Raw genomic sequence first — 24,972 nt, forward strand, 5'->3', positions numbered from 1 at the left:
TTGACTGCTTGGCTTGTTGTTCGAATCAGCTCTGTTTCCTGCTAGGTCCAGTATGATGTCCGGGGGATCTTGGAGAAGAACAGAGATACGTTCAGAGATGATCTCCTGAACTTGCTTCGTGAAAGCAGGTACATTTCTGTGATTTTTATTTAGGATATCATGTTAAAAGCTGTCATATCACCTAGTTCTGCTAGGGTTTGAGTATGCTAAATGTTTCATAGTATTACAGAGTTGAAATAAATAAATACTAGATCTGGCTGTAATCAGTTCTTACTGAGTCAGGCTTTCCCATGTTGTGTACAGTACTTTGTTCCTATTCAGTACAGAGGGGTACTAGACAGCCGACTTGCTACTTGATAAGTGAGGATACTGAAACTTGTTGATGGTTTTTAACTGTTTCAGGATGCCTTACAGGCAGCGTGATTGCATGATTTTTGTTTCATATATAGCTCAATTTCCTGGTATTTCTGGCATTCCCTAATTTGGTTCAAAGCTTAGTGTTCAGGACCTACCACAGTGCAAATTAGTCACAATGGTTTAAAAGGAAAGATTTCCAAAATTAGTTTATTTTGCTGGAATTCTACTCTTGGATGTCTGCTACTCGTGTGCCTCCTGTCATTCTGTTGTGTAAGGTCTCAAGATCCTTACAGTACTTTGTGAGCTTGAGCAGAACCACATGCCTTTCTGTAAAGATATGATTTAGATTCTAGGACACAGAGGGCTCCCGGGTTGTTTCTGATCTCAGCTGCTACCTTAGTCCATCTAGTCATCCTGCTTTGCTCTGGGAGTTTGTAAATCTCTCAGCTTTTCTGTGCAGGGGAAACCACTAGTGAGAATTTCCTTCGGTATGTTCCTTGTTTTTGTGATGTGTCTGACATGACACCTGTCAATTGAAGCACGTAGCTAGAAGTAGCAAATGAGTTAAAGATACAGAACCTGGTGCCAATGTCTGTCTGAATTTAAAAGATCTGTGTTTCTGTAGAAGTGGTAGGAGGGGAATACCAAACTGATAGCGTGCAAAATAGCATATACAGCTAGCATCTGAATGTGAAGCTCATGTGGGTAGCTGTTTTGTGTTGTAGTCCATAAGAAATAGGAACTGTTGGATTTTAATCCTTAAGTACTCGTTACAGTTGCTTGGAGTTTTGTTTGAGTGAATGGAGTAAAATGCAGTAAAGATTCTTCACTCATTTCCGTAATTGCGTGTTGGGAAAGAAGAGGAAAGAACATCTTTGTTATGTTTTGGTTTGGTGTTTTGTTTTTTTGGGTTTTTTTTGCTCCCCTGAATAAATTCTGCAAAGGTAGAGTTTAGAGTTTATTAAAAGTTTTAGAGAAAATTGATCAGCATTGTTTGTGTGGAGGAGTTGCTTTCAAAGAGACAGAGCTTACTCTGCATTTTGTAATTGTAAATCATGTACACTTGGGAGATTTTATGTTTCCTTTCTGTTTCAGTCTTGATTTCATCTATGATCTATTTGAACACGTTTCAAGTCGCAACAATCAAGACACTCTTAAATGCGGAAGCAAGCACAGAAAACCCACTGTCAGTCTACAGTTCAAGGTTAGTAGTTGTGTCATCTCTGCTCTGTAGCTAATCAGTGACAGATAAATCCTGTTCAGTAAAGAACAGTTGCAGATCAAAATAAGTGAAAATTAAGCATCAAAGCACTGTTATCTCTTTTAGGGCACCGTACTTCATAATCAGCTGATGGGGCATACTAGCTAGCTTCAAGCAGAAGCCAACCTTCACATCACACCATCCACACAAAACTCCAGTTGCTTTCCATTTGCTTACCTGTCCTTTTTTTAAAGCTCTACTATGAAGTTGGTCACTGGTCTTGTTTTTTTCTTTCTAATTCAAAACCGACCACATAGTGGCATAAAGCCTTACAGCAGTGCCTGCGTGCAATGAAAAATAAGCTCTGGGTAAATATCTCATTAAGGTGTTGCACTTCTTTTTAACTTAGTTCGGAAAGCATTTTTATTAAACACCTTTTTATGCCTCTTTATAGCCTTGCCATCAAGAATGGCACCAAATTGAAATCTAGCATAAGGTCTATCTGCAAAGTATTTAAAAGATTGGCACAGACCCCTCCTTAAATTGCCTGAGTACAAGTCTGGATTAGTTGTCTTTCATTTTGCTTAAATTAATATACATTTGCACTCTTCATTCACTTTTCTTTTTTAAAGGATGCAGACTCAATCCCCTTGAGGGCAGATTTTATCCTAATAGACTATTGCTGACTGTTGGACAGAACAGCAAGTAATGTATGCTAGGACGCACACAGTGTATTTTATTAAAAATACTGATGTTACATTCCATGGACAGCCTGCTCTGTGCTGTCATTGCTTGTCTCACAGAATACTTCTTGTGATGAGATGGTATGATTTAATATCTTTTCAGGATAAGGGAAGATACTGTTTCCACATAGGTTTTTTGTTTTTGTGCAAAGCAGATCTTCAGATGTTACTACATAGAACTCTGTATGTTACTCATTGTAAAATGGAAGCAAAAATGTGATCAAATTCTATCTCAGCTTCATCAGGATACGTGGACAGCATAAAACATAGTAAAATATGAAGTAAAAACATGATTGCCTCTTATGTAAAGCTGGAGTAACTGACCATTAACTTGTCAGGATGCTTTACAAGAAGTTGTCTTGTATACCTTCCCCAAAGGATCTGTTTGGGCATTTTCTCCATAATTTAAAGCCTCCTGGGGATTAGTACGTCTCATCTCAGCTGACCGAAATTGAATAAAACTGTGAAGGCAAAATTCTTAGTATAAGTTGGTTAACCTGCTCTTTTTCATTTGACATCCTTGATTCAGAGTGCTGCCTAATGCAGGCCAGGGGGTGCATGTAGAATAGCTGAAGTTGGCTATCACCGATTTTAGCCTGTTGCTTAAAGCAGGGCTTACTTCAGATTGGTTATTCATCAAACACTGACTTAAAGGTGTGCAGAACTTTGTAAAATCTGGGTACCTGTATGAAAGATGGCTGTGAAAAATATCAAGTTTGGACTGACCAACTTTCTAATCTGTGCAAGTAGTTGCCACTGTTGCTAGAAGAACTGACTTAGTTGTCCATAGATATGGTAATGCTCATGCAGGTTTTACTTTTTAAAGCTGTAAATATTTGTCCTTACACTAAAATATTTGTCTTTGTATCTTTGTGTCTTCTTGCTGTTTAATATTTGCTGCCCTTGACTCCTGGTCTGGAGGCCAGCAAAGGCAAACAAGCCAGACAACTATCATTTGTGTCTCCAGTCACTTCACCATTTGCTCCCTTGGCTCTGTGGATCTTTGCACATCCACAACTTTGCCTGTTGCCTTTATCACTTCATGTTTAATTATCAAGAAAGCCCTTGGTTTGCAGATGAAAGCAAGAATTTGTTGCAACACACTGCCCTTGGCAGTTTCGCTCAAGAACATATGGTAGGGCACACAGTGTTGCTCCTTTAAAAAGCGAATTTTCTCTCTCCTTGGCAGCTTGCTCTGTATTCTCTCTCTGCTGCCTGGCACACAGAGCTACCTTTGAGGGATAAAGCATTATCATTGCTAGTTTTCAGGGCCGTTTCGAGCCTGGGCTCTGTTCAGTCATTTGTGTCTCTGCAAAGTAAATATAAAACTGCAGTTTTAAGTGGTATATCATATTTAATGATACAGAATGGGGCAAGTTGGAATAAGATATGGAATGATGGCTCAGGAGGGAAAGGAGTGGATGTGTAATTAAAATAATAATCATAAAAGGACTGAGGGATTTTTGTGATTTTTATCTCCCGTTTGAGGTTAAGATAACTGATAGCCTAATGTGTGTTGGGTCACACAGAGTTCCAAAACTCAGAGTATTTTATTTTTACTGAAACTTGTAATCTGTCTTTCTCTTATTAAATGCAGTTAGCTATCAAATGAAATAACTGTGGAACTGCTTAATGCTGTAAGTGTTGTCTTTGAGATGTTTTCTTTGCCACCATATCCTTCACTCAATTTTTGTAAATTTGGGACATTGGCTTGAAAAATAAGTACTGATAAAACATTGGCTACTGTATCCTAAAGTATTTTTTCAAGAATGTTTTAAATTTTTTTTCTGCCTTCTTGTTGAATTATATTTACTGCCACAGTGTCCTATTAGCAAGAGCGACGCTGTATAGGAGAGGGGAACTCTGTTTGCACAAAATGCTGCTGATTGAAGGGAAAATGAAAAATGAGTGGGTATGGGGTGGCTGAAATGAAAAGAGGAATCCTGCTTTTTGCAGTTATTCAGTTCTACCATAGACCCCTTGTCTTGCTTTGTGACTTGCTTGAGTATAGCAGATTGTGAGTATGGATCCTAAATCTTTTAACATTCACTCAAAGATACTTGAAACAGCAATTTTCCAGCTTGGTGTTTCCTTATGAACAGCTTCCTTCATATCGATCTGTACATCTTGTTCACTGTAGGGCAGTGATGATGTTTTCAGTCAGAAGGTACAGTAGAAGCACGCATGTATTTGTTCTGTATGTTTGTTGTCCAACAAGAACTTAAATAACTCTGTAATTTCTGGTGTGAACCACTAGGTGTTGCAGTAGATACTCTCTGCTGAGCTAAGCTATAAGACCTTTTGCCAGGGAATTTTACTTGTACAAAAAGCCCACTTGTGAAGTGCTGTCTTTGTGTTTTAGGAATCACTTCATTCTTTAATGGCAACGCTGAGTTCTTCAAATCCTTTCTTTGTTCGGTGCATCAAGCCCAATGTGCAGAAGGTAAGATTTAAAATTGTTCCCATCGTTTCTGTGTGTCCCAAGCCTAACTTCTCACTGACCGTGTGGTTATTTATGGCTGCATGAAGCAGACAGTAGCACTCTTCACTAACTTTGTAAAAGAATCTTCAAAGTAAAGGCATTGGAAGAAAGTTTTTGAATTTTGCAGGCAGGCATTGTCTCTGGGCACCATTTTAATAGCCATTGTTCAAAACTCTCTGGTGCGTATTAAAAAATTATAAAATGCTGCACATTTGACAACTTTGTGAGAGCCTGCTTGGGAAAAAAATGTCAAAACTACAACATGAGTTTTAAATCATTAGAGGAAGTGAATGGTGGTACAAATAGCAAAACAGGTACCAGTGACTGGCTGTCATCATAGTCTTTCAATATATGTGCAGTTCTAGGCATTCTAGCTGCTATTCTTACAGAATTATGTTTTAAAAAGAGGCTTGGAAACTGAGGCTTACTATATCAATTTATCTTTGAGTTGCAGATAATGAAAGACAATGTCAAGCCTTGGATATGTTGGAGGGCTCTGTAGGAGATAAAGAGATAATAATACAGCAATCGCTAAAGTTGATGTTATTAGCTGGTTCTGATATTCTGGGATTTTATGTGCCCATTTCTGGCTTTATAGACTGTTGTTCAGAATAGTCAGCATGTGTCAAAAATGCAACAAGTACAGGTACTAACAAATCTGGTTTATGGTTTCCATGTTGTAACTTAGAAATAGGTGACTTTGCTATAAATCTGGTTTTTATACTACATTCCTGTGGGATCTATAGTTAATCAGCACCAAAAAAAATCATCAAATCTGGCAAATGTCATTCCAGCTTTTTTGGATTATCTGGATGGTGCCTCCCTGACTTTACATGCTGCTTTTAACTCCACTTTTGTACTGTTCCTTGTAGCATGTCAAATAACATGCAGACTGCGTGCATCTCAGCAAGAGGGAGCAGCCAGGAGGTGAACAGAACCTATTTTATGTTTTTGGAAGTATTTGATGCTCTGAGTACACTTTGCATTGCAGCCTCTAGGTATTCAAGACCCCATGGATGACAGAGCCTCGGCTCGCAGCGGGAGTCAGTGAGCACCTGTCATAGGATAATAGAATTGTTTGAGTTGGAAGGAACTTTTAAAGGTCATCCAGTCCAACTCCTGTGCAATGAACAGGGACACCTACAGCTAGATCAGGTTGCTCAGCCCCATCCAGCCTGACCGTGGATGTCTCCCAGGGTAGGGCATCCACCACCTCTCTGGGCAACCTGTTCCAGTGCCTCATCACCTTTATGGTAAAAAACTCTTTCCTTATATCCAGTCTAAATCTCTCCTCTTTTAGTGTGAAACCATTTCCCCTTGTCCTATCACAACAGGTCCTGCTAAAGAGTCTGTTCCCTTCTTTCTTACAGACCCTTTTAGATACTGAAAGGCTGCTCTCAGGTCTACCCAGAACCTTCTTCAGGCTGAACAGCCTCTGCTCTCTCAGCCTGTCCTCATAGGAGAGGTGTTGCATCCCTTAGATCCTTTTTGTGGCCCTCCTCTGGATGTGCTCCAACAGGTCTGTGTCTCTCCTGTACTGAGGACTCCACATCTGGACGCAGTAGCCCAGGTGAGGCCTCACCAATGCAGAGTAGAGGGGCAGGAGCACCTCCCTTGCCCTGCTGGCCACGCGTCTTTTGATGCAGTCCAGGATATGGTTGGCTTTCTGGGCTGCAAGGGCGCATTGCTGGCTCATGTCCAGCTTCCCATCCACCAGTACCCCCAAGGGATGTATGCAGCAACATCTCTGATCACCAAAAGAATGCAGTTTTGAAAAGCCTCCTCCCATTTCTTTCTGGAAGCCCCACAACCCTTATAAAGCCCACCTGCTGCCACTGGAGTATAAGAATTAGTTCAGTAATTTGCATTCTTTTTCTTGTCTGTCCATTTGCATCCAAGAAGGGCTCATCTCCACAGTGCCAAAGTCGCATGGATTTGCCACGGTTGATGCAAGGACTGGGCGCTTGTTGCGTTTCCATAGCAAGGAAGCAGCTGAGTTCCCACTCCCATATTCCTTGTTCTCACACAGTTTCCCACTGGAATGCTCCATCCCTGATGAATTTGGCATATGCTACTGTATCTGCACTTACATTTTACTGGCATTAAAACAAAGTTCTCACAGAGTTAGCAGCTGTTAAAATGGAAGATTTAAAGAAGCCTGAGACTGCTTCAGTCTCAGAAACCACATCTAAGTGTAGGATTCCATGCAGCAAAAAATTGTAAAGGACTGTCTACAGGAATTTCTCAAAGTACGTACAAACGTATCAATGAAATCTTACACAAAAATGGTTGTCTTTGTTTAACATTTGCATTAATTTGGTTGCAAGATTAATTAGATGGCTTCAACAAATAAAAAAAGTCCATTTGAAGAACTAGATTGATGCTGGAATAGGGAAAGGGTCATGCATTTTACTTGTTGAAGCTGGTGCAGTAGGAAACTTGGTGGGAAAATTAGAGGGAAAACCATACATAATACTTGCGAATGGCATTTTTTACTCAAGGAATTGTTCTCAAAATGGATTTTTGTGATTTGCCATTTTGTCTGCTGGGCACTGCTGTCTGTTCCTTCTGTCTCACCAGCACGGGGATTTTTAATGCCATCTGGTGAATTAGGTGGTATTAGTTGGTAGTGTTCAGCTCCTCCTGAACAGTTCTGCTGTAGAAGCAGAGCTGTGAACAGCAATTGTCTCTTCTGTAGCTTGGCTGGATTCCACGGATACACATCACATTAGAGTTAAAACTGTCATAGTTTCTCCTGTCATATGACTTGTTGCTTTTTTTTCCAGCTAGACAAAGGAAAACAAGGTGGATAGGTCTCCATAGCGCTGAGCCGGCACGGCTCAGAGAGATGTTAACAATACAAGGGCTACCAGGGATTATCATGTATGTGCCTCACTGAGCAGGGTTGGATAGATATACAACTGCTTGAAACATCCAGATGAGGCCCTGAAAGAGAGAAGTTAGGACTGAAAAAGACTAGAGTCTTCTTTGAGCATTTTTCAGTACATTTTCTGTCCATAGTTTTTACTCTGCAGTAGCAGTGACGTGGAATGCTAAAATGTCATCCTTTAAGAAGTATTTAAATAAAATAAATGCTTGAGAATTAACAAATGATGTGAAAGAAAAGTCCAGCATAGCTGCTTTTTTTGAAATATGTGGCATTAAAAGAGAGCTGGACCAGAAAGACTCTGAAAGGAGAGAGATTAAGTTGTGTCATCAAGAGCGAAGCCTCTCAAGCTACTTGTTGCTCTCTTGATTGGATACTAATAGGTGACACTCATCAGGGTGCATCCCTTGTAATCCTGGAGAGGAGGAGGTGGAGGTGACCAAGAGCTGTTTCACTCTAGAAGTACGTTTGAATTCTGTAGGTGAATGAGGATAAACAAATGGAAGATGTTCAAAGCTTTGAAAAGCAGAATATGCAGCTGACAGTTCTTCCTCTGCTCTTCTAGTCATTAAAGTTTATTCACGTTGGATAAGAGATGTGATAATTTACAGTAATTATTTGATTTTTAATTGACCAAAAGTTTAATTTTCAAATCTGTTACAGTGGCAAGCAAAAACAATTCATCATAAGCAGTAGACTACTAAATATTTACATATCAAAGCAGGATCTACACTCATTAGAGCAATTTCCTAAAGAGAGCACATAAAGTCTATGACCTTTTGTCACAAGACATTTCTGCAACCAGGCCTCAGACAGAAGAACAGAGGACCCATTAATCTTTGGAAGACCCCTAAACAATCAGTCTATCTGTTTTCACAGTTTCCAGTCTCTTCTGAACTCGCCATAACTTGGAAACTTTTCCACTTGGAATGCTTAATGAGTGTTTTCTGCTAATGAAGCCCTTTCTCCTTCATTTCCCTTAACTTCAGTGCTGCATTCAGAACTATGTATCATTCCATCCTTCTGAACTTTGACACAACTTTCTCTGTTGTTTTTTTCCTCATGTTTCTTTGCATGCCTCCTCTTCTATCTGATGATGATTCATCCCTGCGACCTTGTCTTTCTGTTCTCCATCTATCCTTTTTGCGCATATTAAATAATTTTTTTAAAAGTCTTTTTAAAACAAGCTATGTCCATATTTCTTACAAGTTTGCTGGTATTAATAAAAACTTATTAAGCCTTGGTGCTACTCAGAAGACTGTTCTGTGTAAATTTAAGATCTGCACTTTCTTTGCAGGCTCTTCCAGAGGCAAAAATTCTCCCATTGGCCAGAAGAAGCCAGTCTTGGCAGTTGGCTTAATTGCCTTCTCAAGTTCTCTTCTCCATTCAGAATTTTTCTTCTGAGTCTTAATATTGTTAAAATCACAATGAATGGCCCCTACTTCCAGCATCTGCATTTTTTCTCTAGGACAACCTTATCTGTGCTAATCTCTTTCAAAACTTTGATTATTACAGCTAGCGTCTGTAATTTCCTGTTCTTGAGACTTCAACAGGTTCAGCCACTGCTGTTTTCTCACGCACTCAGACAGGCACATCCACTTCTCTTTGGTTAATGAAACAGGCCCAGCTCTTGGTCCAGTTTGGTCCCAGTGCACAAAATCCTGGCTTCATTAGAATTGGCGTGAAATTTCTGATGTAGGTAAGAATTTCACTTTTTGTGTTTAGGAAACCTGTGTTGGAGCAGGTTGCTTCAACAGAATTGCTGGGCTTCTACTCACCTCACTCACTACTCATGTATTGTTGCTCTCATTCCCCTGTTGCAGTGATAGTCTGGCCACTGGCAAGATGCTAACCTTCTTCTCTGAAGCATGTGAACTCTGAAAGGGCAGTTATTTTTCTTTGCAATTATTTTACATATATATTTTAAAATCTTAACATTTAATTAGGCGAGGTAAAGACATGAGACAAAATTAAGCCTGTTTTGTAAACCTACTGTAAAGGTAGGTACAAAAAGGTCTGTAATGGATTCTGTGGGGATTAATTTTACTTAGGAGTCCTATCATCGTGCTGTCTCTTCATTCTGGAAAAATCAGTGTCCAGGTGCTAAGATTGCTAACAGTGCTTCTGAGGACACAGCTATTTAAAAGGATCAAGGTAAGGTTGTTGGCACCTACGATGCACTTTGAGGCATAGGTCATTAAAGAGCTATGAGATACTGAAATAGCAAGCAGCATGTCCTCTAGTATGAAGTAAGATACAAACATTCACTTGGCGTCTGAATGAAAATTGTGCTCTTAAAATAGTTCTGAATAATTACAAACATAAGTATAGCATGATAACAGCCTAAACACCAATTAGAAGAACAGCTCAGGGAACGTGGTACAGAGGAACAGTGAGAGAACAGCTTGGTCCCATCTGCAAGGATGATTGTACACAGGGCGTGGAGCTGGTAGAAGTTCAGTGAATGCAGTGTGTGAACTGGTTGTCAGGCTAGAATATTGTCCTACTGAGCCATGACCATATGAATTACTGAGTTTACTTTGTAAGGAGTTATTTTGCAGAAATAAGCATGAGGACAGAGCTAACATAATGCCATTGCAGCAAGGGCAGCCTCAAGATGTAGAGAGGGGGACTCTGAGCTTCAAGGCCATTCTGTTAAACTTTCAGCACTGGATTACTAGCTATCTGGGTAAAATCTTTATTTTTAGAAATCTTTATTAAAAAAAAATATCCTTAGGACTGTGTCCCAGCTTCAAATTTGTATGCACATCCCACTGCAGTTGTGTCCCAAACATGTGGTCTATACACCAGCCTCGTTCAGTCAGCAGACTCTGGGTCTCTTTACTGGAGCATAGGTGCCTTTGTGGCTTTTCTAAGGAGGCTGAGCCCAGCACTTAAAAGCTAAAAAGTGTTAGACCATAAATGGAGGCATCTTTATGGTTTACTGACTCAACTGCAGAGCCCTAGGGTAGGCCTTCTGCAGGAAGGCTGTGATGTTCGCTGGTGGTGGGAGCTGGCACCTTACAGGGTACATCCATAAAAAAGGGAGGAGAGAAATCCTGATCATTGTCTGTACAGCTTCTCTGTGAGACTTTGAAAGTAAAGGTAATACGTTATGTAGCCCAGGTACAACTAAAGGGTGTGTGCGGTGCTGTCTGTAGAAAGTTAAGGTCTGGTATTATTCATTTACAGGTGTGTAAGTGGCTCGTGTATTAGAGATCTTTTCTGCCTAATTTAAAAATCTCCCTTTAATCACAGTTGTTCTCAATAAATATTTGTCTTAAGTAGGCTTTCTGACTGCCAATTACTGCTGTCACTGGTGCTCGAGGAAGCAGAGCCGCAGGCTCTGAGCGTGGATCAGACTTGCCGAGGCAGTCTGGTATGTGCAGGCTCATTCTGCTGAGGAGCCCAGCCATTTCCCAAAATCAGAGCTTGTTTCCCTGCTTTTGCATTGCTTGCCACAAGTGCACGGGACCAAACACAAGCTATCCTTAGTGCTTTAACTAGCTCGTAAGGCTTTGTTCTTCTTCAGGAAGGCGCAGTCATAAAGTATGGCATCACGCCCAGCTGACGCTGCTTAATTCAGCTACCTGGATCTTGTCGCCTTGGGTTTTACAGAATTACATAGCTTCTAATCAAGACTTGTGGAATATGTCCCAGCTGCATCATCTCCTGGCATATCACTTGAGTAATTAGGCCAGGCACTAGAAGAGTCCTGAGGTGAAAGTGATAAAGAGAGTGGGTGTAAGGAAAGCTCATAAAGCGCCAGCAGTAATGTTACGTGTGGATCTGAATTCACAGAACAAGACAGTTCCTGCAAGGAGCCTTGTGCTGCGCAGGCAGTGCCCAGCCTTTGTGTTGTCTCCAAGCTGAGTGCCAGCAGTGCTGCCCGGGTGTCCCTTTGTCCCTGTCCCACCGTGCAGCTGCTTGCTGGCCTCAAGTAGGTCATTCCTCTTACGAGGCTACACCAGGCAGGCGTGTCCTTCTTCTTCAGCAAGGTTTGCTGTCAACTAAGCAGGGCTGACTAGCATCCCTTTGCGAAGTGCATTGGAGTTTATGTTTCAGTCACCACGGTAAGGCTAGAGAGCTGGGATGGTGCTGCCGGGGAGGGAGCAGCTGCTGCGTTGCAAAGATTGCATCAAATCCCAGGCAGTGCAGGCAAACAGATTTTGGCAGGTTTTGCAGCACGTATGTGCACAAGTCACCAAGTTTCCTATAAAGACAGTTTGGTAGGAGTCTGTCTACAAGCAGTGGGAGACATTTTCAGATTTCAGGCAGTAACCCTGGTGGTGTGCTCCCATGAGTGGGAGAAGCAAACTCCAGAACAGTTCAGTGTAAAAGTGAAATGGCATTTTTTCAAGTGCATTACTTGTGTAGTTAGTTCTTTCTGAACTGATACTTGTGAAGTGGGAAGAACTTAGACTGCTGCAGTAACACAGAGTCCCATCCATCTTATTCTGTATTTTGCACTGCCTAGTGGGTTTTTTTTAAGTATTTTATGAATTCCTTCGTATGTGATTTATGACATGGATGGGCATTTGCAGAACTGCAACTGCTGACCACAAATCTGGAGTAGTTGTTTTTTTATATATACCAAGGAAAGAGCTTGGCTTTTCTTCCTTCTTGTGCTCTGCAGCAAGCCTTTGAATTGCAAGCATTGTCATGCAAATATGTGCATGCAGAAAGTGTGTACTTCATCGGGCTTTGGGAGTTCTCTTTTTTAACTGCAACAACAACAAAAATCCCCCCCACATCTCTAGGTGGCAATTTACATTCAAATCCTGTGCGGTGTGTTCTCATGGTAACTACTACAAGGGAATATGCACAGCCCATGATAAATAGCCACCGTTAAAGCTCCAGAAGTGAAGCTGGGGTAGAGAGTATTGTTCTCTAGCAAAAACTTCAGCATTCATAACTCCCTTGCTAAACTGTGTCTTAGGGCACTTTGTGCATTTTATCTTTTAAGGTTTAGGAATTTGGCTGTGAAATATATTTACATTCTTGATGCTTATAAAGTGAGATTAGCCCCACTGTCCTGTTAGTCAGGAATATCTACAGCGGTTGCTGCAGAGCCAGCCCTCACCAGGCTTGACTTCCTTTGAGTGCAGCAGGAATGAATTAAGCAAGTACAGCCAAAGATATCACATGAAAGACTTGAAATACGAGTGAGCTGAAGAAAGCCCTGGTCTGTGTGTGTCTGTGCGTGTGTGCATAGCTGCGACTGCTAAAGATTCAGTTTTTCACAATGGGGGAACGCTGAATGGTGAAAAAGCCTTAAAAGGTAAGGAGTTTAATTTGTGCATTTCCTTGTGTTTTGGTTTCTTAAAATAATTTCAATCTTACCTGCTTGGAGCTGTGGTGGACTTGTAGAAAGAGAAAAGAAAGCTGAGTTTGGCAGAGCAAGTTGTATGGAAAATGTTTCTAGTCTTGTATTTTCTTTTGAAGAGGCTAAGTGCTTGCAGAATCGCGTTTATGAACAGATGACCAAACTACTGGTCTAATCATAATTTCAAACGGCAGAAGAGCTTTCCTTCCAAGCAGTCTGCTTTAATACAACACGCTCTCTCTTTAAGTTAAAGGAGGGATTGTTCACAGAGCAAGGAAGAAGTCAGCAGAGCTAGAGCTGAGTGTGTATGCACTGGGGAGAAGACATGAGCTATACTGACGATCTGCTTTGGGGCAGAAAGATCTTTTCTGCTGTTCAGAAATTCATGGTGTAGATTCAGGAGAACTAGCTGTGTAATGCTTAGGAAAGTAGTACTCCTGCAATTCATTAAGGTGTAAGGCAAGGCTGTAGTTTGGCTTTGATTACACTATAAAAAGTGGCAGTGTGCGTTTGGGTGTGAGGAAGTACAGCAAATAATCAGCAGCATCCAGATGTCTTAATAAATGTTTCTGTGCTGCCAGTGAAACTTGATGGGACACTTTTGAAACAGTAATTCTTTCACTGCAGAAACAGAAGAAACAGAGTATGCTTAAAATATGTATAACTGTAGGAATGGGAATGATATTATAACAGCAGTATGCTTTGAGTTTGCTTTGTGTCAGTTGCCCCCTTCTGCCCCCTATGAAACAAATGCCCCAGCCCAGCAGGTAAAATAAAAGCTCTGTTCTGAGATCTGCATTTTGCTCTTGCTTTCCCACTCAAAGAACTTGCCTCTGCAAACATTAGAATTCAGCCACAGGGCTGAAAATTAGGATAAAATTGCTTGAAAGAACCTGTTAGGAAGGGAATGGGTTGGATCCTGCATTGTTGAAGTCTATGGGAGTTTTATTCTGGTCTCAAGAGCAACCCTGGATTTGCCTTGCAAATCTAGATGGAGGTGATATGATCTGATAAAGTGCATATGGAACTGGGAAAAGGGATTCTCATAAGTCCCGATGGTTCTTCTCTCTCTGATGTTGAGATATGTTCTTTCAAACCTCAGGTTGTTACAGTGGTAGTAGATCAAAAAGTAGGTATTTTTGTTGCATGGAACATGAATTAAGTGTAGTTAGTAATTCTTCTGCTAAAAATGCATAGCTTCAAAAAGGTAACATTGATTTTGTTTCTTGTTAGCTTATTCAAAAACCATGTATTTACAACCTGTGCACCTTGTGACCTAAATAGAAGCCTAACAATCTTTTTTTCTAACACAGCTGGATTGCTGATAGAAAGCAGCTGAAAGCTGTAGCACTGTCCCAGCTATTCAAATCATTGTCAGAAGGACCCTCAATCCATGTTAAGAGGAGAATGTAATGTTGTTTAATGGTAGATTTGGGTTAGTTCTTAAGCTTTTTTTTTCTATTTGAATGTAACTGTGTGTCTATCTGTATGTATGTGTGTGACATTACTTAATTCTGTCAGAGGATACTGCAAACAAAGATTTCATGGGAGAAAAACTCGTGATAAATGTGTGAGGACTAACTACACTCCAGAACATCTGCAATCACCTCATAACATATTTTAAATGTGAAACATTTGCTGAAAGGGCATCAAAGCAGCTTATTTTTGTTGCCTACTTTACATTCAGAATGACTTATCTAGTGGTTTTAGACACTTTATAAGTCTAAACAATAAGACGCGTCCATTCCTAGCACTGTTGTTACGTTGCAGTACGGCTGCTGAGTTGTGTCTGTGTGATGGCAGTCAGCCTAACCTACAGGAAGTTTGGGGCAAAAGCGTGGTGAGGTTTGAGGTTGCTTCTGTTGGTCTGTCTCCTCCAAGCTCCTGATGAGCTCCCCGTTCCAACAGTAGTGAGCTGGACAGCAGGCTGGGGCTCTCTGGAGCTTTGCTGCGGAGGTGATAGGAAGCGAAACTCTGCTGCCTCCGTGGACACTATTCATTTTGTTGTTCAGTCCCAAGCAGGGGTAAGTATATGCTTTATTTAGGCACTCAGTTCTGTGAAGTTCCAAGTTTTCTGCACACGAGCCAAGTGCTTGGCACTGTGTAAATCATACAGGCCACCGAGAAGTTTCCAGTTTTGGCTGCCACCTCAGATTGTCTCACACACCTGTGAGTATTGCACAATGTTTAGTGTAGAAAAGGCAAGTTTGTTGCCAAACTCTTAGTGCTGTGCTGTATTTTCAGAGCTGACAGGATGAGATATATCATGGCATTTTTGAAACTTACTCTCTGTAAACCTTAAACATTAGGTATGTAGTAAGTAAGTAACGTTGTTGGGGAGCTCAAACTTCTTATGGTCAAGCAAAGATAAACTAGATTAAGAGATAAACTAGATTAAGAGAAGATACCCACTTTCAGAAAGCCAGATGAATGCCAAATCCTCCATGCCAGTGGCTTTTTCAAATGAATTGGGTGCTCCAGATTCAGCACAAAAAGAACGTGTTTGCCAGTCACACAATTTGTGCATCTTTAGCCAGAAGGAGATCGTGTCCTGCGTGTGAGCTACGTTACTGTTAACTGAGTGGTCTTTCAAAGGCAGAAATTATGATTTTTGTTTAAAGCAGCCCAGCACTTAAATTTGTTACAGAAGTAGTTCATGTAATCAGACAATTGACATAGCAAACAAAATCCAGTTTAGGAAAGCTGATTCTGTTTCTGTGTTCCTTCTTGAATCAAACGTGTAGGGGTTATGCTTTGTTTTATACTTAGCACCAGCCTAGAAATTTATCAGAGGAGAAAATGCTGTGTAGACATCCAAAATTGCCATTTCTCTGTGACCACTGGCATGTACAACCTAGAGCATCTCGGATCAGCCAAGTCCTTAAAGGGCATGTGCATCTCATTGGCTTCAGTGAGCTCTAAGTGTATGTCAGAATGCTTTGCTTTAGTTTTTTTATGCTGCTTTGGGTGTGCTGGCCAGCACGTAATAGAGTCCCTGTAGCCACAATGCCTCTTGTCACACAGCTTTGAAAAAGACTGAGGCATGTGTGCGGCTCTCTTACACTTGTCTTCCCAGACTGAAGTTGCAAGTCATCTGTGCAGAGGCAGAAGAAATTTTTACATCTCTTGTTCCAGTGATGTACAGTCCACAATGCTATCCCAGGAAAACATAGTTTGGGTATGCCAGCAGTGAAAATGCGTTTTACCAATCAGGGAGACTCAGTATTGTATTTTCCAGATTTTCTAATCAGAGTGAAGATGGATAGAGGAAAATCCAGTTCTAAATGACAGAAAAAGCCATGCTCTTTTTTAAATGTAACACAGCAGATTGTAAAATTCTAAGGGCAGAGCTTTTCTCCGCAGAATTGTCTTAAAAAAAATAGATGGAGTCAACAAAGCACGTGCTTCATGTTACTAAGAAAAAGATGGAACTTGCCTTAGTAAAACAAAGAGCCATTGATAAACATCCCTGAATGTAAAATTTGTGTGCTTAGTGGAGATGAACAGTGGCATCCCAGTGAAATCACTGAGGTGGTTGAAGATGAAATTAATTAGGCGCTTATGTCATTTTTGCAGTCTATTATAATTCATTCTGTGTGTATGTGTACACACACAGATCACTTAATTTTATTTATTTTAATGGCATATTGGTGTTAAGAGAGAATAACTGCCATCAGTTTGGGGGAACTCTGGAACATACAAGTAGAGGAAAGTCAACTGAGTCCGTAGTTAACTCTTGTCTCACAAGTACATTGGAACTGGAACAAATCTGTAAGTTGGTGCCATTTTTCTGTGAGAGGAAAAAGTGTCTCTGATTGCAAGTGTTAGTGCTTGCCAATGTATAATCTATAGCAGTGAGATCAAACTGGTTGGTTTTTTTGGTCTGCCAGATGAAATTATTAGTAATGGTTGTAGGGAGTTTGGGGTAGCTTCTATCCAAGCTCCTGCTGCTGAAGTTGAGTCATCTGTGCCTTCAGCCTGGCCGCTGCGACAGCATGAGTAGCTACAATCCACAAGGGGGTATAAGGGAAGGAGCTCCTCCATCTTTTGTGTAGATAACATATGAAGAAATCAGTTAAAGGGCTTCTTGTTTGTTCTAGGGTGAAAAAATCTGAATTGTTAGATAGATCTAATTTGATTTTGATGTGGTTCTCCAAAACATCAAAGAACTCATGTAGGAGTGTTTCCAACTCTTAATTAAAAAAGGGGCATCTGTTGCATTATAACAAAGGAGTCCAAGGGGATCACATTTGTTGCCGTTTTCTGTGATACGCACTTATAGAAGAACAAACAGCTGCCATCATTTTCTGTCCTTTCTTTCAAATATACACAAATTCTCTTGTCCTTGGTATCTTGTTGTCTAGTTGGTTGTAGATCCTCAAGGCAAGTCCTGAATTTATAATGTAAAAAAGCATGTGGATAGAAGAGCAGCAGCACGAAAGACCAAAATGTAAGAAAAATACCAAAGTTAGTCTGATGCTATCTGAGATGTGCTGAGATAAAAGAAGTGGGAGCAATTAGCGTACTGATTATATGGGATTAAGCTGGGTCATTTATCTGAGCCATCACGCAACTTTTGTCAGCCAGATAGGTGTCTCTGCTAATCATGGGGATCTTAACGACTTTCTGTAAATTTTGATTTCTCTTCTGTAGACTTAAAAAGTATCAGAACTGCAGTCTTACAGGTTTCCTCCTGCTTTCAGAACTTAAAGCAGGTCTTCAGACCTCTGCAAGTCTACAGCACCTCTCCAAGGCTGCAAGTCTGCTTAAGGACAGCTCTGTCAGCCCCTGGATGTCCTGGGCACTCCAGATGGAAGCGTACTCTTGATGCTGATGCAAAACAGCAAGTGCCATGCAGAGATGGAAGGGGTGCTTTGGTGCAAAGTGGTGCACGGTTGTCCTGGGGCAGCTGAGTGGTGCTTGTCCCTCGGGCTGCTGGGTCACATGCTGCTGCAGCCAGCAGTGAGAGCCAGGGCTGCACGCTGAATGGAGCCCTGTGCCTTTGCCGAGATGGGAATAATCTGCCCTTTCAGTGCTGCCTGACCTCTGGTTTCCCAGCAACTCGAAGCTGCTCGGCAGAATATTTTGTGGCGTTCCTAATTTACACATGTCAGGTACTGGCTATGATTGAAGCCTGGCTAATTTCTCTTAACGACTTTCAGACAGAAGACTTGATACATGAAGAAGTGAGAGGACTCCTTAGGAGATAATTTTTTAATTCCTATCTTTTCTTCAAAGTAGGAAGTGTGCTGTAAAGTTTACTTGCTTAAGAAAGCAGCACGGCTGTGCATTACGTCAGCTCTGTGTTTTGTAGCTGCTTTCTATGGTCTACTGAGGGAATAAACTGTGTTCAGGCACAAAACACATCAGAGAAAGAGAAACTGCTTGTGGCCGCAGTATTGAAAAAGGATGGGATCAAGTGCAAACTTAGCATTGCTTGAGTCTGGTTTTTGGTATTTAACTAGGAAGTTGCTAGCTGTCACGGCCATAAAACAAACACATACACTTCACGCTTAATTAAAGATAACTCAAACTTTTTTTTATTAAACCTTAAAGTTTTTGGAGTTACGATTTGTTATTGCTGCAGGGTTTGTCCTTTTTTTAACACTGGAGTTGATAATGTGAAGGATTTTTTTGTTAATTTGTGACAAACGTGAAGGCTTTGTAATGACTTAATCTATGCTAGTGCACAATTCTGCAGCCTGTGTCTTTGTAGACAGCCACAGTAAAAGCTCAGCCAAACTGCCCTTGCTGGGCTGTCAAATACTTGTATAAGAAATGAACTTGCTTTCTGCCCCGATGAAGCTTTTGTGTGGGAAGCACAGCTCTGGATGACGATGTGCACTGTAGGTCAGTAGCTGTGTGTCTCCTTCCTATCTTTGGTGCAAAGTCAGTCTTTGGGAGTTCCAGTACCAAAGGTTAAAGCAGACAGCGCTAAGCTTTCCTAAATAAATAAATCATTGTTTTTTCCACAAATGAAAGAGAACTGCTGAGCTCATTTCATCTAACCAGCTGCATGGCAAGCAGTCAGGAAAACCACCTGCTGGAAGAAGGAAGACGCCCAGTATTCTCTTCGTGCTTGGTGGCTTTAGAGGGTCCCACCACCGCAAGCGAGCTGTTCCGATGAATACAGACAGTGAAAAAAATGTTGTGCCTTCTCGTTTGAATATGTCTTCCGCTGATTTTCATGCTCATTATATCTTTATCTGCTGTGTTTTAGAAACTGTTGTTGAAGCTATGCTCTTGGCTTAGGTACTTGCGGAGTACCATCAAGCCCTCACAGCTTTCTCACTGGTGAGCTCCTCAGGGCTGTTATGCAAGACCCTTACTGCTTTTGTGGTCTGGTCTTTACTCTCATGGCCCTTCTCTAAATGCTTTCCAGTATAGCATCCTCCCTTATTGTACTTCAGGTTTAAACACAGTATTTCAGTAGCAGTCACACAGCTTAAAAACACGGGTTAACCCACAAAAAGAAGGTTCTCAAGTCTTAAATGGAATCCACGCATGCAGTCCTGAAGGAATGGAGTGTGACCAGACCAAGAGAAAGTGGCAGGTCAGTGCCCCAGGACTGAAATGCAAAGCAGTGTGATTTGGATTCACAGATCCTCTTCTGCTCTCCTTGTGCTTCATGAGCTGGCATCTTTTGTCCTTCAGATGAGTGTGATGTTATCTCCTGTATCTTCTCCTCTTGTGTGGAGTTGCAGTCTGAGAAAGGGCTGCTTGATTTTCTGTCACTGAGGGAAAGCAAGGAGAATTGAAACAGTGGCAACAAGTTATCCGTAGTACTATTTTGGGATGTACTGTTGAAGTGATTGGGTATCAGCATTTCAGCCAGAACTAGCTACTTGAAGGCCTTCAGGTACTGAAGTGTGAGTTGTGGCAATACTGCAGTAGACATTAGAAGTAGACAGGATTAGGTTCTTAAAAGGATAGTTCCAAGATAAGGTTTTACAACTGTGTCAGACTTGTCCATGCAAGATGAAATTCATCCTAGTAACAGATTCTCTCAAGTAATTTTGTCCTAATTTTGTACTTCCTGATAAACCTTTGGATCTTTCAGCAATAAAAGCATGATATTTAGAAATAGCTGATCACAGAATCACAGGGGTTGGAAGGGACCCCTGGAGATCATTTAGTCCAATCCTCATTATCTGTGTCATGCAGGCAAGAAGAAATCACATTAGAGAAAGTGTCCTAAAATGTGTTTTACTGCTTTTAAATACAGAAAGGAACTTATATGACCGGCCTGCCTATAAGGTGTCAAATAAAAAAAAAAAAAAACCTGTAGGTCATAGTTGAAAAGTTTGGTGTGGAGGAATAGAAGTATGGTGAAAACACTAAAAAAAAAAAAAAAAAAACCTGTAGGTCATAGTTGAAAAGTTTGGTGTGGAGGAATAGAAGTATGGTGAAAACACTAAAAACAAAACATAGGTGGAGTCTTAGTCTGTGTAGGATACATAGAGACCCTGCTGACCTGGAGGGTCAGGATTTCACCTTGTGTGACTGGTGTGCATCCTCAGCAGACTCGGAGCAGTGTGTGACACAGGCAGGTGGCATTGTTCTCTTGACCATTGTAGCAAACTGCTGTCAACTGTCTTGACATCGGGTTGGTAAGGCAGGACAGCTGTCCTTGTAATTAGTACATGTCAGTATGTTCCTCCATGGTCTGTAGCTATCGGGCAGCCTGATTGATTCTCTTCAGGAGAAGCCTGCTGACCGATCACAATGTGAGGAGAATGAGGCCAGATTGGGGTTTAGTCTGCAGGGATTGGAGGTTTTAATTAGGCTGACCTCAGATGAAATGGCAATGGATTATTCACAGGTGGGGAAGGAGGGCCCATGAAGAATTCCAGCTGGGTCTCTGCTGTGAGTTGCACCTTCTGTCAGTGCCCTGAGACACTGCCAGAGCTGCTCCAAATCTTAAATCCGTCTTTTCCCAAATGCTCTTAATCGTCTGTTTCACATGGATGGTCCTGTAGGCGCTGTTTTGGAACAAACAGCCTGTGTGACCAGCTGTGCATTTCAATGGACTCTAAATAATGTATTCAAGCAACAAAGGCTCACTTCAGCTAAAGACTTAGCCCCTGCACAGACAGCTCTAAACCTACTCAGATAACTTAGACATCTCCAGTGTTTAAGCCTATGCCTTTAACAATCTGTTCCTATTCCATGAGGTTTTAATTATTGTACAAGAAATTATACACTGTGATTGTGAGGAATTAGCATTCCTCTAGGATTTTAAATCACCGCTAATGAGAGAAGTGGACAAATTCTGTCTTCAGATACCTTCAGAAAGGAAGGTTCACAAAGAGGCTGTTGTGTGTTTACTCAGGGTGGCATTTGGTTCATACAAACCAACCTAAAAGAAAATTACTCTGAAATGTAAGACGACAGTGACATGGGCTAGTAAAGCAGTTTAAATAGCTCCAGAATTGTAAGGTTGGTGAGTATTGCAGGTGAAAGTACGAAATCACAGCAAGCAAGTCAGAAGCATTTGAGGAGCTTTCCTCCAATTATCAAGCAAGTTCCAGTTCTTATCATTGCTGCAGACTGGCAAGACCTGAAATGTGACATCTTTGTCAATGGACCTAACTCAGTCACGTCTTGACCCAGCTGAAGTCTTTAAACATTAGTGCCAAAGGGTCACTGCAATAACATACTGCTGCATAGCTCTGAAATGATTGCTTTCATTAAAATATCCTTGAGATGCCCTTGCTTGTACAGTAAGCTGGATGACAGGCAGAAGATAAATACTTCAATTTATTTAGGAATTTATTAATTCTCCACCTTTGACTGTTTTGGAACAATGGATGAACTCTAAAATTGCTGTGTTCCGTCCATACAGCAGCGTTTTTTAACACCTGCATCTCTAGCCTATAGAGATATCAGAGAACTGCGTGAGAGTGCAGTTTGTCACTTAAACTGAGCTGTTCTGCACTAGAAGATGAATCATGCAGGCCAGATGCAGTAGCTGGAATTGAAGAGAAGATCAACTAATCATGTAAACACTTGCTGTTGGTAAATGCAGTACTTTCATGTTCAGACCTGCAGAGATTATATAAATGAGGCAGTATATCGTTATTGAGTGAGCAGTGAAATCAGGCCTGGAGTCTGCAGGAGAATGTTTGAGGTGTAAGGATTGATTTAATAATGGCCATACTCTTTACAAGTTACCACCAGCAGCGTTAGTATTTTTTATAGGATTTTCATGCTTTTTGGGGGGTTGCGTCGATATCCAGAGAATTTTGGAATGCAAAATATTCACTGTTATTTAATGTTTATCCAGATATTCCTTGATTTCCCACTGCCATGCACTGGGAATATGAAGAAAACTTTTCAGCTGTGACATATTCTTTGTTTTTATCCTGTACTCTTATGGCACTTACCTGTATAGACACAAATGCTCTGGGATAGGAAGGGAACATTTTCAAAAACAGAGCCGGCATCAAACGTGCTGCTGTTTTGTCCTGAATCTCTTCTAGTTACAGCTGTGTGCACGCTTTAGAAGACTGTAGAGGGTTTATTTTCTTAATCTTTCTTTGAAATGCTCATGCTCTCAGATGAGTGGAACTGATGCTCCAGTTCCCAGGAGAAGGATACACAGAGGTTTTCATGCTCATTGTGCTGTCAGTGTAGTGGTTATGGGGTTAAAACTCTACTGTATAAGTGGATGCCATCAAAGCTGATGGTGCAAACACCTGAACAATGTGTGGCTGGAGGAGCTGGGGGTAGAGAGGTGAAGTGGTTTGTTCAAGGCAGGAGGGTGACCAACATATGAGCATGAGCCAGCAGTGTGCCCAGGTGGCCAAGAAGGCCTATGGCATCCTGGCTTGTATCGGAAATAGTGCTGCCAGTAGGAGTAGGAAAGTCATTGTTCCTCTGTACTCAGCACTGGTGAGGCCGCACCTTGAGTACTGTGTCCAGTTTTGGGCCCCTCACTTCAAGAAAGACATTGAGGCCCTGGAGTGTGTTCAGAGGAGGGCGACAAAGCTGGTGAGGGGTCTGGAGCACAGGCCTTATGAGGAGCGGATGAGGGAGCTGGGATTGTTCAGTCTGGAGAAGAGGAGGCTCAGGGGAGACCTCATCTATAACTACCTGAAGGGAGGTTGTAGTGAGCTGGGGGTCAGCCTCTTCTCTCTTATAACTAGTGACAAGATGAGGGGGAACGGCCTCAAGTTGTACCAGGAGAGATTTAGGCTGGACATTAGGAAATTCTGCTTTTCTAAAAGAGTAGTCAGGCGCTGGAATGGGCTGCCCGGGGAGGTGGTTGAGTCACTGTCCCTGGAGGTGTTCAAGAAACGTTTAAATGCAATGTTGAGAGACATGGTTTAGTGAGGTTATTGGTGGCAGGTGGATGGTTGGACTGGATGATCTTGTAGGTCTTTTCCAACTTAGCTGATTCTATGATTCTATATAGCACTGCAAATCAAGTCTCTTGAATTAACAGGGAGAGTGCCCTACCTCCTGCCCATCCTGCATTTGCCATTTGTTGTCCTATTGAGACCACCAGCATTTTGTTTCCTCTTCTTCCAGGTTGTTAGGTTGAGTCCTCAGCATAAGTAGAGGCTGCCAAATTGCGTGGATGGTTAAGAACCACTAAGTGTCATGTGGTTTAAAAAGCCAAACAATGAGCATGAAGAAATTTTCTTATCAGTTCAGATAGATTATTAGAAGTTAATTTATTCACACATTTCACATTCATCTGGGAGAAAAGCTTAGCGTTAGTTTTGACTCGTGAAGTTGGTGATTGAGATCAGAGAACCATGGGGGACTGTTTCAGGGAGATCTGGTTTAATAGGTCCCCCTGTGCAGACAGGGTAATTTTATTTCTAAAAAGATATCAGTGCACTTTGGGATGCAGAAAACAGTTGCAAAGCAGGGGAAGACCGACCTCTTTTTAGTTCATGCTGCTTTTTCCAGAGTAAACTTGCCAAGACTTCATTTTAGAAGTGAAGGAGAACAGTATCAAAGAAAAGTGAGAAAAGTTATTGGTTTTCAAATAAAAAGTTACTTTTTCATATCCTTGTATCTGTTGTTGATCGTTTCTATATCTGTCTTCCACACTTGCATAAGTCCAGAAAATCAAAACTTGTGGGATATGGCATCTAACTTATATCATCCTACACAAATTGTCACACGGAAACGTATAAACAAGAGACTGTGGGTTTTTGTTTTGTTTTTCCCTTCTGATATCTATTTCTCTGTGAAGTTCCTCCTACCTAAACAAAATTCATCATTATTGTGGCTGTACTGAGGCAGCCAGTATCTCTGGGATGGAAAAGGATGTCTGACTGGTGAAAGTCAGGTGTGCTCTTTGTTTGAATGGAGAAAACAATCTGCAGAACAAAAAAAAAAGTTGTGCGTGTGTTTTTCAGTTGGGGCCTCCACTGATGGCACTGCCCAGGGTAAAGGGATGTTGGTTTTTTTTCTGACCTCCATCAGACTTTAATCTAAGGAACTATTTTATAATGAAAGTTATGCATAGAAATTAGATGCCTGTCCTAATGGCTTCTTCTAATTGTGGTATTAGACAGCAGCTTTGCCCTTCAGGAGGCTCACAGCGTATCAGAGCAATCATTTAGCAGTGTATGGAGCCAGTCTCGCCAGCATAGGCTCCAGGTCACATTAAAGCCTTGGTTCTAGTGTTGTACAGTGCAAATTCAGGGTAGACTTTGGGATGATCAGAGGGCTGGAGCACCTACCCTGCGGGGACAGGCTGAAAGAGCTGGGGCTCTTCAGCCTGGAGAAGAGTAGGCTGAGAGGTGACCTGAGAGCGGCCTTTCAGTACCTGAAGGGGGCCTACAGGAAAGCTGAGGAGGGACTTTTTATAAGGACAAGTAGCAACAGGATGAGGGGAAATGGTTTTAAACTGGAAGAGGAAGAGGGTAGATTTAGACTAGATATTAGGAAGAAATTCTTTACTGTGAGGGTGGTGAGACACTGGAACTGGTTGCCCAGAGAGGTTGTGGATGCCCC

The 24,972-nt window shown here is 41.4% G+C and overlaps 1 protein-coding gene across 1 annotated transcript in view; it reads left to right on the forward strand.

The window, feature by feature from the left end:
- The window catches only part of MYO10 (myosin X), a 154,537-nt gene that overhangs the window by 95,854 nt on the left and 33,711 nt on the right, over window positions 1-24,972 (forward strand). Inside the window, exons 17-19 of the mRNA XM_021386465.1 lie at window positions 46-128; window positions 1,453-1,561; window positions 4,664-4,744. Coding sequence (XP_021242140.1) covers window positions 46-128; window positions 1,453-1,561; window positions 4,664-4,744 — 273 coding nt within the window. The remainder of the gene's footprint in view (window positions 1-45; window positions 129-1,452; window positions 1,562-4,663; window positions 4,745-24,972) is intronic.

The sequence above is a fragment of the Numida meleagris genome, chromosome 2 (genome assembly GCF_002078875.1).
Source record: "Numida meleagris isolate 19003 breed g44 Domestic line chromosome 2, NumMel1.0, whole genome shotgun sequence".
In the NCBI taxonomy this organism is placed as follows: Eukaryota; Metazoa; Chordata; class Aves; order Galliformes; family Numididae; genus Numida; species Numida meleagris.